We start from the raw sequence: 17534 nt of genomic DNA, 5'->3' as shown, positions 1-17534 counted from the left end.
TGGGTACTGTTGGGTAATGGCCTAGATCATATATGTAACAGATAGGTCGGCTTTATAGGTTTTGACGTTAACAACTTTTGTCAGGTTTACTACGCTGCCATCTAGTTATTACATAAGGAGCAACGTCATAATTCCCATTTGAATTGCATTACCGACTGTACTGCCATCTCGTGTTCGTTTGCGGTGGACGGGTGGCGATCCTGACGGTTGTTCTCTTCAAAGTGCTGCCAATTTTAATATAGCGATGAGTTATCTGTTATATATATATGATCTAGGTAATGGCCACCTAGTCAAGATAGGATGACTCCGTTGATCTGCCGTGTTGAGCACATTCATGAAAAATATGTCTAGTGGTTTCTATATTAACAAGCACTATGAATTTTCTGATTATAAAGTACTAGGACAGAAATTAGGTGTTTGATATTACCCTCTATACAAGGTGATTCATAAGTAAATGTAGAAACTTTTTTGGTCTAATGTAGAGGTAAAAATAAGACTACAATGTTCTATACAACTTTTCCCGCAAATCTTTACTTTCAGAGCAATATTGCATAATGTCCTATCCTGCTAGGTATCAAAAACATGAACCAGTGAATTTTTCGGATGTGTTACGTTCGCCTACATAGCGATTATGGTAGATGTTTGTTAATGCTACACCCCACTATAGTTTATTCCGACCTCTTAGAACTTTGTTTACTTTAATGTATATAGTTATATTTAAATGTATGGCGCTTGTTGTATTTCCTACTGTCACCACGTCTCGTTAGTACACATTTATTCTGTCATTAGTTCAGTAGGCATCAGCTGTACGATAGAGCATGCAGGACCAGTTGCTTGGCCATCCAGGATCACCGGACCTGAATACATTGGACTTCTATCTCTGGGACCGTCTGAAGGCGCTTGTTTATGCCACTCAAATTCCGAAAGTAGCATAACTACAGCAACGAACTCAAATTGGCTGGAAAATACTCAAAATTAGTTTAACCGACTCTGTATCATTCCAAGATCAGTACATACCAAACAAACATCTACCGCAGTCGCTATGTAGGCGAACATGACACAGCAGATGTCTTTACTCATCCATGTTTTTGATACCCAGCAAGATAGGACATTATACGTCGTAACTCTGAAAGTAAGGATTTGCGGGAAAACTTGTATAGAACATTTTAGTCTTATGTTTAGCCCTAAATTATACCTACAAAGTTTGTACAGGTACTTATGAATCACCCTGTATAGGCTAGACCTACTATGTGCTATAAAATATCTCACTCTAAACATAGTTTTCTCTTCAATATCACTGTGATCGGTGTATGATTGGATCATTCTCATTGAATTTCCATTATACACGATCTTTACCTACTGTTGTCCACTTCTTCCTATTGCGTTCGCAACGTCATCGCCTTCTTCATATGTTCCCTGTTCAAACTTCTTTAAGAAACAGAATTTGCTTAATTTGTCACATAACTTCGATTTCCTTCTCAGCTTGTCATTAATCATTTAGTTGCTATAAAAACAGATCCTTGGACTAGCTACATAAATGAAATATTTGCTCTCAAAATATGAAGATTAAAGATTCCTTAAAAGAAATCCATGAAGAGTGCGAGAGAGAAGCCGGTCAAGGCCATAAAATCCATAGGAAGAAGAAGATACAGTGCTCTGCGAGATATATCCTAGGAAAAAAGAAACAAAACAAAATCAGCTGAATTGGAACACAGTTTCGAAGTACGAGCCGCGTTCTTTAACCTCTAGACCAGCGGTCATCAGCACAGTGCACCCTGGGGATTATGTCTCTTACCCGCGGATCAGCTTGTATCCTAACGGTCTTACTAATAAAAACTCTTTATGCAGACGTTTAACTGCCTTATACTTACACAATGAGTAGTTTTTTTTTTATAATTGGTGTGTAAATTCCTTACTAATAATCACTACATACGTCGTGTATAACAATACAACTGATACACAGCTATGTCATAGTTTCGTCATTACTTCATTACGAAAGGTAATAGAATATCTGAGGTTCTATATTACATCCGGTAGAGCGCTCTACTGTGGCGTGTTATGTATCGATAGTACAACTGGCTCTAATCGATTACCACACTATAATTTGGTCAAAGAGTACAAGCTACAGCAATATTATTCTAATTATTCTGTGCTCTTTGGTTTATTCTTCTGTGGTTACAAGGCATCCATCATCATAAAATGACAGTCGATACGAACAGCTGTTAGAGGGGCGGCCATATTTTCTCTATATTCAACGCTTAAACAAGGGGTTTCGTGTATATAACAGCTGCAAAGCAATTCCCATTGTATAGTTACAGCCTGTTTATACATCCATCGCTTATGCATGGTTTATTAGTAACGTTTTCTGTCTCATCTCTATATAAGTCTCGTATAAAAACTGTACACGGTTTATTAGTAAGACCGTAAGTCTACAAAATGAGTATATAGCGTCTTTACGCAGTATGATTATCAGTCAATTAGTCCATTGCGAAATGTCCAGTGCAAACATGTTAATCATTATTGTCCAGTATAAAAATGCCCACAGTTATCAAAGGTCCAGTATAAAATATGTCCACAGTTATAAAATGTCCAGTATAAGATATCTCCACAGTGTTTAAATGACTCTTACCTGTAATGTTCATTGTCATTAAAGGTCCAGTATCAAAAATGTCCAAAATCAATAAAAGGTCATTATCAAAAATTTCCGGAGTTTCTAATTTAATGAGTGGGATCCGCTGTTGGTTCATGCTTTGACATATCCATGGAGGCCAGCAGACAGCGCCAGGAGATTCGGAGGGCCGCCGCAGGCGCGATTTGAAAACCAAGAAAGACAACCGGAATGATAAGGAAAGGATGATGAGGGGGAAAAGGAAGTGGCGAGAATGAGTGGGGTTCCATACGCCTGATAAAGTTACATGATATTCATCTACAGGAGTCAGGGAAAAACTCTAAAAAATATCTCACCCAGGAAACTCGTCCAAAAGCGGGGAATCGAACCCCGGCTCGCTGGGTTCGGGAGCGAACACGCCACTACGAGAGCACAGCAGTAGACAATTCTACGTGTTAGTCAAGATAAAGAGATTTAATTGCTTAAAAACAATTCAAAACATAGCGTTTCTAAGCTGGCAGCTATTTCCGAAGCCAAACGGGAATGTTAATACGTAATCAATGTGACTGCTATACATATCCTACCCGAATCAAAATATTTATATCCCGGCTAAACCATTCCCTGTACATTAACATAATAAGGGATAATCTGATAGCCTGACAGTCGTGTGACAATTCTGCGTCACTCTTAAACGTATTACCGCGAATAATCCACTGCGAAATCGTATAAAAGGGGACACATTCCATCAGCAGGCATGAAATTGAATCAAGTCCGGAGCATTGATATAAGGTAAGCTTCCCTACAGCTGTAAGTCTATGTACATGTACTAGTGCTTATACAGGGTGTTCAGATGAACTTATCACAAACTTTGGGAAGTGAAAAGAGTTAGTTGCCAAATGTAACAAGCTTTTCTGTCCAGTCTGCGACGGTCCAGTATGGAGACAAAAGTTTTTGAATGTCACTTCACATCTATCAGAAAAAACGTTTATTCTGTTATGTAGCGGAAATGGAAGGAGCTAGATAGTGACATTTATGAAGACCACTATCTTAAATTACATTTTTTTTTGTTTAATAATAAACATATACGATTACATTGCATGTTTATTCTAAGTAGTTATTAGTTTTAATGAAAACTTCAATTTTCTGGGATGGTTCTGAAAATGACGTATAGGGGAAAGGTTGGTAATACTGTGATACGTGTAATATTGTGATAGTTCTTTTTGAGAATTTATTACAATTTTAGTGAGCGACAGAAGGTCCGATTTTGTGCAGCAACTTGTCCACGAACATTCCCTTAATACGTTGACACAAAACACCAATCTACGTTTATTCACCTATTCAATGTAAAATTTTATTGTTATAAGTAAATCACTTTTTCCACCTAAATAGCATATATCAATAATTCGATGTTACATCCTTTTCCCCAAGGAGATTCTCAATTGTCGAATTTCTCCAAAGACGCTTCGTTTCGTTAGCACATATGCAACTGAAATTCCCATTAAGTGTTCCTCCATCTTGTTTTCATCAATGTTTCGCAGATAGATAAAACATATAGACAAAAAGACGAGATCTGGGAGCGAGATAAAAGTCAAAACCTCCTTTTAGAATAACGTAGATCCAGTGCGACGCTTTTAATCTTATGCGGCGTAGTGCTGAAGCGCCGACGGATATAAGATCATTAGCAAGATTTGAAGACCTCCCTCAAAGAAGGTTGTATGTCACATTTGTGTGATTTTTACAGAAGATAGAAAAAATTGTCAGTACTTTGATGTATTCTGTATAAGAATATTCTCGAAGTCATTGCACTGAAAGGAAATATAACAGGAGAGGAGTTATTCCAAGCATGAAGAAAATATATCGAAGAAATTAATCTGAACATAAAGCAACTTGTATCTGTAGTAACATACGGGACTCGAAATACGACTTTAAAATAGTCTACTAGGTGGAGTTACGTCTTATTAAGAGAGCTGGAAATAAGTGAGGACATAAAACGTTGCCATTGTATAACACACCAGACAGGCTTAGATTTATTTAAAATGCTCTCCATAGAAAATATGTATAGTCGTATCATAAATCGCCTGCCGTTACCTTACATAGCCAATTTGTTTGGCTCTACCTATATTCAATATATTTCTGAACAATTGTTTTCTGAATAAAAATTTGTAATATCTAAACAAAAATCGTGACTACCAGACGAAAGTCTACGAGTTTATTAAGAGTGGCAATTTGTGACGTATTTTCCTAGGTTGTTGCAGCACAGTAAAAATGAAAGTGAAACAAAATTTACTCTGGCCATCTGTAAATCAATATTATGTAGGTTACATCACATACAGGGACATCATTTTACTTTTACTTCAATTTTTTAATGTACTTCACGCCCACCCCTTCTACTAATGAAGTTCAACCGTCCTCCACACAGCACCAAGACCCCATATACTTTCATAGTAGCCTTACGGTCATAGTAAACAGTACGTTCCAGAAATAAGTTCGCGTTTTCCAGTGACGAAAGAGCTTTCAATTTTGCATCATTTTTCATTTGCCTATGTCGCATCCCGGTTTCCCCCACCTGCTTCTATTCGCCTCTCTGTAAATGCTAGTGGCTGGGCTGTCTTAGCTCTTTTCTGATGACATTAATTTCTGTTAGGAATTGGACATCTACGTAATATTATACCCATACAATTGTTTAAAACAACTTACATAAAAGGGCCTCGTTAGGTAATTTAATGTCACGTGATTTCGTCCCTTTCTACGACGCTGCGACGTAACCACTTGGACGGACAGTAGATAGCATGTCTGAGTAATTTTATCTGTTCGGATCGAGCAGAAGTGAAGACTGAATTTACAGTACATAAAGTCTCTTTCATAGAGAAGGTACAGAATTATTTCAACATGAGTTACTCATACGAAGTACGAACCTGGTAATTGGAATTACGTACAATAGTCTATAGTGCGATAATATGCAGATCAGAACTGAAGTCTGTGTCAAAGTGAACAGCCAACATTTTCAAAAATGTGTTTTAATATACATATTATGATTATTTTGTAAAAATTTAACTTCATTCTTTATATTGTATGCTAATGTGCCTGCATTGCATAATGAATACGTCCGCATGGACAGCTCAGTTCGTGAGTAAAACACTTATTGTTAATACTGTACTGTATTTTGATTAAACAAAAACCTAATGAAAATTATCAAACTGAAAATCGGGATATTTCTTAGTTTACATAAATGGATGAACTACTTTTCTTCCCTCCTATACCTAGTAGAGTATTTTTCTTGTTTACGCCAGTATCATCGAACTCCAGTCGTGGAAGGGGGTAGCAAACGGTGTTTCTGGTTCTTAATCGTTGATCCAAAGGTATAGCCAGGTTAATATTAGTAATGTTAGTAAAAATAAAATGATGTCCCTGTACTTGTGTTGAGAGTCCGCCACTGGGATCCGAACACAGTGCTCTATAAATACCCCTCGATTGATATTACATCTTATGTATTGCGGGTTGCGTTCAGTGATGCCATCGTGAGTACAAATTTGCCGATGGCTGCTTTATAAAGTGATAGATACGTCCGATGTAATGGTTTAAATATTTTGCCACAAAGCACTCATGGATATAGTAGTAGCAGTAGTAGAAAAGTTGAGTCAAGCAATGAAAACAAATAATGACAAGAGACGGTATGTTATGATTTCAGATCTCCACTTGACGATGTATATCGCAGTGCTGTGTACGCTAGTCTGGGGGACAGCGCTGACCACCGCTTCAGAATGCAGTGCCATATCTCCAGAATCCTTCCAGCTCTCAATTAATGGATATCGCAACAAGACTGGACAATGGATCGCGCAGGTTTGTACATCGTATCTTCTCTTATCCCACATCTATCAGTAGTCAAAGTGTAAACTTATTTACATGCAACATTATTATCAGGCGCGTCTCAGCAGGCATTTTTATAAGACAAATAAGATTTCTGTAAAGTAACTGATTATAAGTTCCATGAGTTACTTATTTGTAGGCATTTAATATGAAACACTACAAATTTTACGCTAAAATTTCGATAAGCGGTGGTATGAAACATGAAAAAGTTTTGACAGTCGGAAAATATTTCATCGCTGTTAAAATATCAGGACAACTGTATGATTTGTCTCTGATTGAATCTCTTGTCCCGTCAACCACATTCGCAACTGCACCATGTGTTGTATTGTTTATGGGGAAGACCCAGCGTTGCAACCTTAGCCTAGTGCGCTAAAGCCTTGGTTTTTCTGAATCGACGCATGCGACGTGCGAGATGCGAGGCCCGCCTCGCACAAATCCGGACTATACGAGAGATAGTGAGTGGTTTCTATAGCTCAAAAATAATTAAATACTAATACTGCACCAATATATTCAAAATTATAGGGCTAGGTAAATCCAAGGGCCTATACTTCGTTCCATAATTTCTGACAGGAGATGTAAACATTTCCGGCAGAGGAGCAGAGAAGCGTAATTGCTATTCAACCAATGACAGAAGTCTCATTCCACTTTTGTCTGCAAGTTGTGCGGTCTAAAGCGTTTTGTCCCCATGCAATTTCAAGATAAGCGTGGATTGAGACCTCTGTCATTGGTTGAACAGCAATTACACTTCTCTCCTCTGCCAGCAATATTTACTTCTCCTGTCAGAGATTATGGAAAGAATTATAGACAGGACATATCCTTCAGCTGTTCTTTCGCAATATTCTAGTTTCATTACATTTGGTAAGAAACTGTCGGATTGTGGGATAATGGATTCATTAAATTTTAATTCTGATTTAATAGTAGTGACGACGATGATGATATAATAATAATAATAATAATAATAATAATAATAATAATAATAATAATAATATAAGGAACAAGAAAAGGGAAATTACACTATATGCAAGGAAATAGAATAGTAAAATGTAAACTCTTTAGTTTAATAAATCTGATTTTTGAGTATAATTTGATGTTACAGGTGTCCATGGAACAAAACGAAGATATGAAACCTTGGGCAATAGATGTGAGTAGGACTGTGAAAGAATGTTCAGGCTCGAAGTCAGTACTACTGACAGTTACTATATCAGGTAAGTCGCGTACACGTAATCCTACACAATGTGTGTCCTATTGTTACGTGTTCAAACCTTGGTGGAGAATTTCATTAGAGAAGTGTATGTTCGTATGGATGTACAGTTTATACAAGTTATAAAATAACACACGTTCTTTCAGAACACAAGATTAAAAAAAAAAATAAAATAAAAAAATAATGTTAAGAATTTGTTGTATAGGCCTACTTCCTGGTTACAGAGTTCATCACATGGTCGGTATATGGAGTTCCTCATAGTCAACTGAGTGTAATCTATACTAATAATAAATCTGTAGCCGAAATTTTTCTGGTAATTTTCGATTTTCCAAAAATAGTTGGTCCTAACATATACAATTAACCACCCTGAAACCGAAATTCGCTTTTTTGAAATTTTTGTTTATATGTCTGTGTGTCTGTCTGTATGTTTGTTACCTTTTCACGCGATAATGGCTGAACGGATTTCGATGAAAATTGGAATATAAATTAAGTTCGTTGTAACTTAGATTTTAGGCTATATGGCATTCAAAATACATTTAAAAGGGGGGTTATAAGGGGGCCTGAATTAAATAAATCGAAATATCTCGCTTATTATTGATTTTTGTGAAAAATGTTACATAACAAACGTTTCTTTAAAAATAATTTCCGATAAGTTTTATTCTATGCAAAAGTTTGATAGGACTGATATTTAATGAGATAAATGAGTTTCAAAATTACAATAACAACGCCATCTAAGGCAGTGTAATGAAATAAAAAAACAAATGACTTTGTCTATAAGGGGCCTAGGACAACAACAATCGAAAGCTATGAAACACAGTCTACAGAAAATGTTTCTGTGTTTGCATGAAGTAATATGGGAAGCTAAATTATCCGATTTGTATAATTAATTATTAATTCATCATTGGAAAGTGTGGTTTCTCTAGATGGACATAATGCTATAATGTTATTACAGTAACTTCTGAGTAAATCGAGGACAGGTAAGATTAAAATAGCTTCTTATGCACAGAAAACTTGATAGGCTATTCTGTACATTCGTTTCCTGTATTTCCTAAAATAATTTTTATGACCAAATGAGTGGTCTCTGGATCAAAATGATCGCATTTTAATTTTTTAAATACAATTTAAATTAAGTAACATATTAAACTATTTATCCTTCTATCAAACACGAATGTTCCCTGGATCAAATGTCCTATTTTAATTATGTAATTACTTTATATTTATTTCTAACGGGTGCAGCGGAGCGCACGGGTACGGCTAGTCTACTATAAAAGCACTGAACTACGCTTAGTAATCGCCCATTGTATTGTCCATAAGAAACAATTAACACGGAGATACGCAGAAAATTGTAACATATGGATAGGATTAACTAAATCAGGGATGCAGAAACGAGCGCCAGTTGTGGCATACGTCACAAGCAGGATTACTTTATTTATCCCTTCCTTCAACACCACGGGTCGTTCACGTAATAAGGTGGGAGAAGTTTGTATTTACTCTCTAGTTGTGGAATTCAGCTCAATGTCGTTCGAAAAATAAAAGTTTAAAGAACAATAGAAACATGAATACTTCTGTATTCAAAACAATCACACATCACGCTAGCCTTCGCTGCACGTATGAGTTCTATGTTTGGTTCTACATAACCTAAGTTTGAGAGTCAACATTCTCGAAAATTAACTTCATTAAGAGCGACGATCTGAGATAAAGGCCTACGCATGGTGACCCGTTTTCATTTGACTGCCCCTTATATAATCAACAATTGAAGATCTCCCCGTAATAACGGTGTAACCAACAAATCTGTAATACACGTTTCGGGACAAAAGACAATAATTTAGAGGACAGGACTGGAGAGTAAGGACTACATTTTCACAATCACACAATCAATATACTCTATTTCAATCAATATTGTCATTATTATTTTTTCAACAAATACTCAAAAGTACTTAGAGATCACACACGTCGAGCAGGTAGACCCTATTAGTTTCTCCTAACCAATGAAGTGAAGTATTTACATGCAATTAACTTTTCCTATTTCTCTTTTTGTTCCTAAAAAAACACTTCCCTTTGCGATTTGTTTATATATGTACATGTATATTAAATAACTGAGTAATTAGCCCTATTACATAGCCAGAAAATTAGTAACGCAAGTTATTGTAATAATTGCTGCCCTTATTCGCTGCATGTGCATGTACATCCCTGATGTCTACGTTACGACGCTATGTAGTGGATGCGCTATGCGCTCGTGATCAAGGTCGAGCTCTTCTACCGTGATTGGGAGCTAATATCGTCTCATCCCTGACTTACTCATTAATTCACTTATTTGCTTATTTATGTATGTATTTATTTGATTGATTGATGTCACGAGAGCTGGATCAGGGATGGTTCCTTGCACTTACGCCGTTTAGGCCCGTCCTATATGTGATAAGTCCTACTGGTGACCCGGGCTGAATCTGACGCTGACAGATAGGCCATCCTTCCTGGACACTGCAGATAAGGTCCCATCGGCTACTGAACCCGGAGCTACAAGCCCTTAGAACCCAGATCATCACCGAAGTATTATCCCCGGATATTCAACCGAGCCTATTTTTGCTATTACAGATGATAGATGAAATTTAGGGGAATATTGGTGGAATGAAAAAGCAAAACGGGAGTACATCGATAAAATCTCTCTGCAACATGTGTTTTGTCACCACAAATTCCATCCAGATTTAACCAGGGATCGAACCCAGGCCTCCTGGATGTAAGGCCAGAGCACGGCTCACAGGTGGGGTTACGCAACCACGTAACTTCCAAGTGTGTCACAGTTCACGCTCTATTCTGATAATGTATTGAAAGTCTATTCGATGTCCAAATTAAAAAAGTACCTTTCATGAATGAACAATTTTCGTAAGTACTTAATTCGTATAAAAATTTCTAAAGAGCACCATCTCTAGGATATGAGTGAAAATGTTGGTTAGAAGACTTTTTATTCTTTACATTGCATCTTCCGAAATATTCTGGATAAGAGTAGTGTATAGAGGAATACAGTGTGCCTTTATTCACATTCATAACAACTGCTTTACTGTTGCACTATCAATTGTATCTAGATAAAATATGTCTTTGAGCAGTTCTTTCGCTAATATTCTACTTTCCATTTGTTTAGAAGCTATCGGATTGTCGGATAATGAACTGAGTGAATTTTAATTCTGATTTAATAATAATGACGACGATGATGATATAATAATAATAATAATAATAATAATAATAATAATAATAATAATAATAATAATAATATGTAAAACTTTTACTTTAAGAAATCTGATTTAAGATTATAAATTGAACATTACAGGTGTCCATGGAACAAAACGAAGATATGAAACCTTGGTCAATCGATGTGAGTAAAACTGTCAAGGAATGTTCAGGCTCGAAATCAGTACTGCTGATAGTTACTATATCAGGTAAGTCGGGTACAAGTAAGCCTACACAATATATGTCCTGTTGTCACGTTTTCATATCTTGGCGGAGAATTTCATCATAGAAGTGTATGTTCGTATGGATATATAGTTTATAAGTTATGGAATAATACACGCACTTTTAGAACACAAGATTTTCAAAGAGAAAAAAAAAATCTAAAAAACAGTTCTGCATTTCTTGTACAGGACTATTCCGTGGTTACAGAGCTCATCCCAGGGTTAATATATAGAATCCCTCATAGTGAACTGAGTGTAGTCTATATATGGTGGCCCCAGCGAATAGGAATAATTAGTATATATGGATGGACACTGAGCGAATTTTCCTGTTTTGTTTCTCTGTGCTCCGGCGTTTAGTTCCACTTTCAAGCGCTAGAGGTTAGTGTAATCGAGCATACGCTAAGATAATAATTGAGTGTAAGAGTTGAGACACTGGATCCAAACATCGCCTACCTTATTGCATAATCCAGTAACACTTTGCTTCAAATAAATTCAAGTTAACAGCTTTCCCTTATTTCTCAGTGACAAACTAGTTGTAATAATATTTTTTTATGTTTTATATATAATAAATTATTTTATAAAATAATATAATATATTATAAAATTATGTATCAAATTCGTTTAATATTTGTATACAATATAATATAGGTATATGGTTTGACTACTCATAGGAGTTTTGTTTTTCTATTTTCAGCGCTATCAAAACATTACATATTTTAATTGTTGTTGGGGTCAACGTGTCAACTCTCATTATAAAGGAACTCTAGAGTCTAGACATTACAGTTAATGACGGATTTATTATTTCATCGTTCCAATTTATCTTATTTGAGTACATAATGTTCCTAGATGCATTTGTGTTATTTTTCCGCTGTGTCGACCGGTAGCTAGTGTGATGTCAGTGCCAACTCCAGGGAGAAAGCAGAATCTCACGCTCAAACTAGTTTGAAGGTCATTGAATCAGTCCTGTTACATCAAAGGTACCGATGCGAAGTGTCCATACTGTATAATTATCCATACGTTGGTGGTCCACTTAACTCTTTCACTTCCGATAGCGTATGAAATATTTCAGATATATACAAACCGAAAATTACAAGTTAAATTATATCGAAGGGGACATCTAATACACGAAATATATTTTTCGTACATGAAATAATTTTCAAGATATTAAAGTCAACTTTTTTTTTAATGGGAACCAACTATGTTTTGCATTGTAAATGTTGCGTTAGCTCTGTCTAATAACAACTGGCTACTTTACCGACTGTTTGAATGTCACCGATGAGAGTAAATATAAACAATGTCTGACCAAGCATCGAACACAGGGAGGAGAAGTTTGGGGAGAATTATCTGTGAATTAAATCACAATCACAATGTACTGTACATTTTAATATTATAGAAATGTTACACATAGTGAAGTGTGACATAAAGATAGTGTACAATAAAAAATAAACAATTATTCTCAAAAAACTAAACACAAAATCTCCGGTGTGAAATCAGAATCATTGTAGGCCTATGCAATCAAATGCTTAGAAATGATTGACAGGTTAAATTAATTTCACGTTTAAAACATTCATATCAATTAACTGTACAATTCACTAGTGAAATGTAGCTTAACGTATCTTCACACACGTAAACTTACTAGAGAGCCGATCTCAAACACATTGTAGATGTATTATCATTCAATTGTCCAGTACAGAACTAAAGAAATAAGGGTTGTATTGGGTAGTGTATAGTAATATGGGTGTGTTTCATCTTCAATTACGTCAACATTATTAACTAGACGTAAGGAAAGGTGCGTCAGACATTGTTTATGTTTACTCTTACTGGTGACCTTCAGACAATCGGTAGACTAGTCAGTTGTTATTAGACAGAGCTAACGTAACATTTGCAATACAAAACATAGTTGGTTCCCATTTAAAAAAAAGAAAGTTTACTCTAATATCTTGAAAATTACTTCATGTACAAAAACATTTTTTTAAATGTTTTGTAAACTCTCCAAGACTGTAAATTAGGATGGAAAATTGAACTGCAAATAATTAAGTCAGTGGAAGTGGTGTGATTTGTAATAATTGTTGTGGTAAGTGCGTAAGAATAATGTAATTTTCTAGTTAAAAATAGAAAGCGATATCTGTACGAAGCAACTAAGGAGTTCACAGCACATTTTTAACTTCATAATATTTGCCAATTAAAGAAATGATACTTCTAAATCAGGCCTGCACAAGGTTTCCGCTCTCCGAGCCGACTCACAGCTCACGAGCGGAATGCAGATATTAGCTGCGCTCAGTTTAGGGTGGACTGGAAGAAGGGATGATGTCGTACAAAATATACACAAAAGGGAAGTACTAGTACGAGTGTTTATGAAAAGAATTCCCGTTCAGTGTTTGCAAAACTATCTTGGACTTATTAATTAATACAGAAATATTTATTTTACAGAAATAATAGAAATTTTATACCTACTTAAATGTACACTATCATGTTGTTATATTTTTATTTATCAGTACATTGAAACGAGCTTTTATGCTGTTGGCAGCTGAAAGGAACAGTAGCCTACTGATCGTAATGAAACATCAGTTACAGATGTTCGATGTCTGCCTTTATTAAAGTTGTTTATAGAAAACAGTTGCCCACAAATATAAATGTTGAGCCAAACATAGCAATCATTTTCACAGCCAGCCTGTGTAGTCGTGGATATTATTGCTAATGTTTAGTCTTGTAAAACTCAACCAGGCTAGTAGTATTATTCAAACGATCTTCAGCCCTTAGGTCACATTGAAGATCAATAAGTCCGAAATGTAAATAGTTAAACGTTATGTTTTATTTAACGACGCTCGCAACTGCCGACGTTATATGAGCACCCTTAAATGCAATCGACCTGGCCCGGAATCGAACCCGCAACCTCGGGCATAGAAGGCCAGCGCTATACCAACTGCGCCAACCAGGCCCACCTGTAACTTATATGGCATTGTTTCAACTGGTATTGAAGAATTTATTATGATAACTTTAAACTTCTTTCCAATTAAGACAAGATTTTTAGTAGGTTATTTTACAACGCTTTGTCAACAGCTCATGTTATTTCGTGTCTGAATGAGAATATGGTGATAATGCCGGTGAAATGAGTCCGGGGTCCAACACCGAAAGTTACTCAGCGTTTCCTCATACTGAGTTGAGGGAAAACTCAGGAAAAACCTCAACCAGGTAACTTGACCCGGGAATCGAACCCTGGCCACCTGGTTTCGCGGCTAGAAGCGCTAACCGTTACTCCACAGGTGTGGACCTTAAGACAAGATCTTGGAACCTAGAATTAAATTCATTTTGAATTTCAATTGATATTTGCACATAATCGTTTAACATGGCTTCATCACGAGCAGTTTCTATCGTTCGAAAGTAAGCCGTATTACCTTCCCGAAACTGACTTACGAAAAGTGTAAGTTTACGACTGAAATCTCGTAATTTATTCAACATATCAACACTGAGCTGGCCTTTTCCCTGAAGAGAGATATTTAAATTGTTGAAGATTAATATCTTTAATATCTTTATGTCTGGACTCGTAATGACGCATTATGTTACGTTTCTTTCTACCTTTCAAAATGTTGTGGCAGATAAAGCTCCGAGTATTTACTCCAGCAGCTATGAAAAAATAAGCATTTTCCCATGCAACATTGAAAGAATTTGCCTGATCACTACTTTTCCGTCTTTTAGATTCCTCCATACTGTATTATAGCAGTAGGTAAGCAACGTGAAACAGTGACTGAGAATACACACTGCACTCCACTAGATAGCTGAGTGGTCGTTTCCCTCTCCTCTATCTATAGCAGGTCTATGTCATTCTGACTTATCTTCCTCTCCGATTCGGCGAGCGGTAAACACAGCTCTCCCGCTCGGAAGGAGCGCGCGCGCTCGTTGAGCGCTGTTTGTGCAGGTATGTTCTAAATGGTTCATTCTCTATTTGTATTATTCTTTTACCTTCAAACTAAAGAAAAAACGTATTTTACAAATAACTTTAAATTAGTGTAACTCTAAAAATTTTACTCAAAATATCTTCAGAAATAAGCTTCGTAAAGGACGGTACATCCTCGTGAATCAGCCTGTGTGTATATATATATATATATATATATATATATATATATATATATATATATATATACATACATACATACATATAGGTTTCAAAAGATGTTTGTTTTGTGCAATGCAGAAAACATTTATCTCTTCAATTTAGTTTAAAATAAATTATTACATGTGCCTACGTAAGTCGTTAAAGTGATACTTCAGCAGAATAAAAATGTAATCAACAAATATAAACCTCCCCGGAATAAGGGTGTAACCAACAAATGTGTAATACACACGTTTCAGGAGAAAGAAAAATAATTTCAGGGGCATATTTCGTTAGGCGTATATTCATTAGCAGAACCATTTCACTAAGCAAAGATACAAGTTTATAGAGATTGGATGCAATAAGTTATTATTATAAATGAATATTTTAAAATTACTTTTCCTCTAAGTTACATATTTAATTAATCTGATGTTCCATCTTTCTTTCGGGGAGGTCTTCAACTTCAATGCTATATGACAGCGTTTCTCAAACTATGGTCCGCGGACCACCTGTGGTTCTCGAGGTCTGCCCTTGTGGTCCTTCAAAAAAAGGCAGAAGAAAAAAATAAAATTAAAACGAAGTGCGTATCACTCTACAACTGAATATTTCAGAGTTTGGAAATGACCCATGGCCTTTCACTTTTTCTCTCAGCACTGACATTTTATGAAATTTATTACCCTATCCGTTTATAGACTTCCCACTCTACTCTCAACAACGAAAGAGGGATTTAAAGCACTATGGAAGGGGTGTTTCTCGCCATCTTTTCCCGGCACCTCTGGCGCTGCCCCTGTAACACAGCCAGGGACCACCCAAATTCATAACATAGGACCGAACATTTTCATATATTTAACACTTTCTTAATAGTTTTTCCGACACTCAGTCTGCACATTGAAGTGTCACGACTGTATGTCGTACACCAAGAATACTACTTCTGAGGTCACAATTTGAAACTTATTTTATGTGTTCGTAATCACTTTCATTACCATATTGCAACTAACAAACTTTCATTGAGTGAAAGAGAACAGTTAATTGAACTCTCGAATGAGACCGGACTTAAAATGAAATTCCAATCGGAAGGTGTAGTTAATTTCTGGCCTGCATCACAAGTGGAAATAGAAAATAGAATACAGTGAACTGTACAATGATGCTTTAGACATTATAATTCAGTTTGTTTCTACGTATCTGTGTCAGAAAGGATTTTGATCACTAACTCTAATAAAAAGAAAGTAGGCTACTGAAATCGACTCGATCTATGTGACAATCTCCGACTTAAGGTTACCAGCATACGTCCAAACATAGAACAACTGTGCAAGAATCGGCAAGTTCATCCGTTTCATTAATGTGGGTACCAACATTTATTTATTTCTTTTTTAGTTAATAAGTTAAAGATTATCCAAACTCTAATAGCCTTATTAAAGAAACAAAAATTAATTTTCTTCTATTAACATTAGCTTTATTAGTTAATACTCATATATAATTAATTTAGTTAAATCAATTTTAATTAATTAATTATACTTTAAAATATAAGTACATATAAGTACCAGTATATTGATATTAAAAAACTACAAAAATAATAAATTTGCTTTCGAAGGGAACAAGAGTATGGTTGTCCGCGGAACTGTTCTGACTTAAAAAAGTATTCCCCACTTCAAAAAAGTTTGAGAAACGCTGCTATATGATAATGGAATAATGCACTGTTGCAACATGCGTCTTACGCGTAATGGGAAAGCCTGTGTTATCTTCTTGCAACACTCATTTTGTTATTTAATCTTCAGAGATCACTGGTGTTTATGCCGAACATCCAAGGAGTCAATCAACCGTCCCGTTGGGTAAACGATGCAAAGATGCAGCATCGGATACAGAAAAAACAACTACAGATGCTCCTCTTAGGCTACAGACAGATACCGCCATTCGGATTCTACAAGTTCCACCCCTTAAAAGACACCTGGGATAACGCTAAGGAGAAATGCGAGCTAGAGGGCGCTCACCTGATTATTTTGAACTCAATAGAAGAATTCAACGCCGTCAAAAATGAATTTAACTTCACGAGCTTCATCCAAGTCGGATTTCATGACAAAGATGAGGAAGGCAAATACGTCACAGTACTGGGTATGTAAGCACCACACTTTCTGACAAATATATGAGTATAATTTCGCCTACAACTAATCGCCATGACATAAATAAATAAATAAATAAATAAATAAATAAATAAATAAATAAATAAACAAATAAATAAATAAATAAACAAATAAACAAACAAACAAACACACAAACAAACAAAACAAAACAAAACAAACAAACAAACAAACAAACAAACAAACAAACA

At 35.8% G+C, this 17534-nt stretch overlaps 1 protein-coding gene across 1 annotated transcript; it reads left to right on the top strand.

Annotated features, from left to right (window-relative positions):
* The first annotated feature begins 6293 nt into the window (after positions 1–6293).
* On the top strand, positions 6294–17274 carry LOC138697093 (hemolymph lipopolysaccharide-binding protein-like). Its single transcript, XM_069822688.1, has 3 exons — positions 6294–6448; positions 7572–7680; positions 16984–17274. Exons 1-3 carry the CDS (start codon positions 6311–6313, stop codon positions 17160–17162), a joined length of 426 nt encoding a protein of 141 aa, XP_069678789.1. The 5' UTR covers positions 6294–6310; the 3' UTR covers positions 17163–17274.
* The last annotated feature ends 260 nt before the right edge of the window (positions 17275–17534 follow it).

This window comes from Periplaneta americana, chromosome 3 (genome assembly GCF_040183065.1).
Source record: "Periplaneta americana isolate PAMFEO1 chromosome 3, P.americana_PAMFEO1_priV1, whole genome shotgun sequence".
NCBI classification, from domain to species: Eukaryota; Metazoa; Arthropoda; class Insecta; order Blattodea; family Blattidae; genus Periplaneta; species Periplaneta americana.
The sequence above is the reverse complement of the archived record's forward strand: the minus strand, read 5'-3'. Positions and strand labels throughout refer to the sequence as shown.

Bases quoted from the DNA above. Each gene is read 5' to 3' on its own strand.
- LOC138697093 (XM_069822688.1), top strand. From the start codon at position 6,311: ATGTATATCGCAGTGCTGTGTACGCTAGTCTGGGGGACAGCGCTGACC. The intron at 6,449-7,571 runs GTTTGTACATCG...TTGATGTTACAG, and splicing joins CTGGACAATGGATCGCGCAG to GTGTCCATGGAACAAAACGA. The intron at 7,681-16,983 runs GTAAGTCGCGTA...TTTAATCTTCAG, and splicing joins ACTGACAGTTACTATATCAG to AGATCACTGGTGTTTATGCC.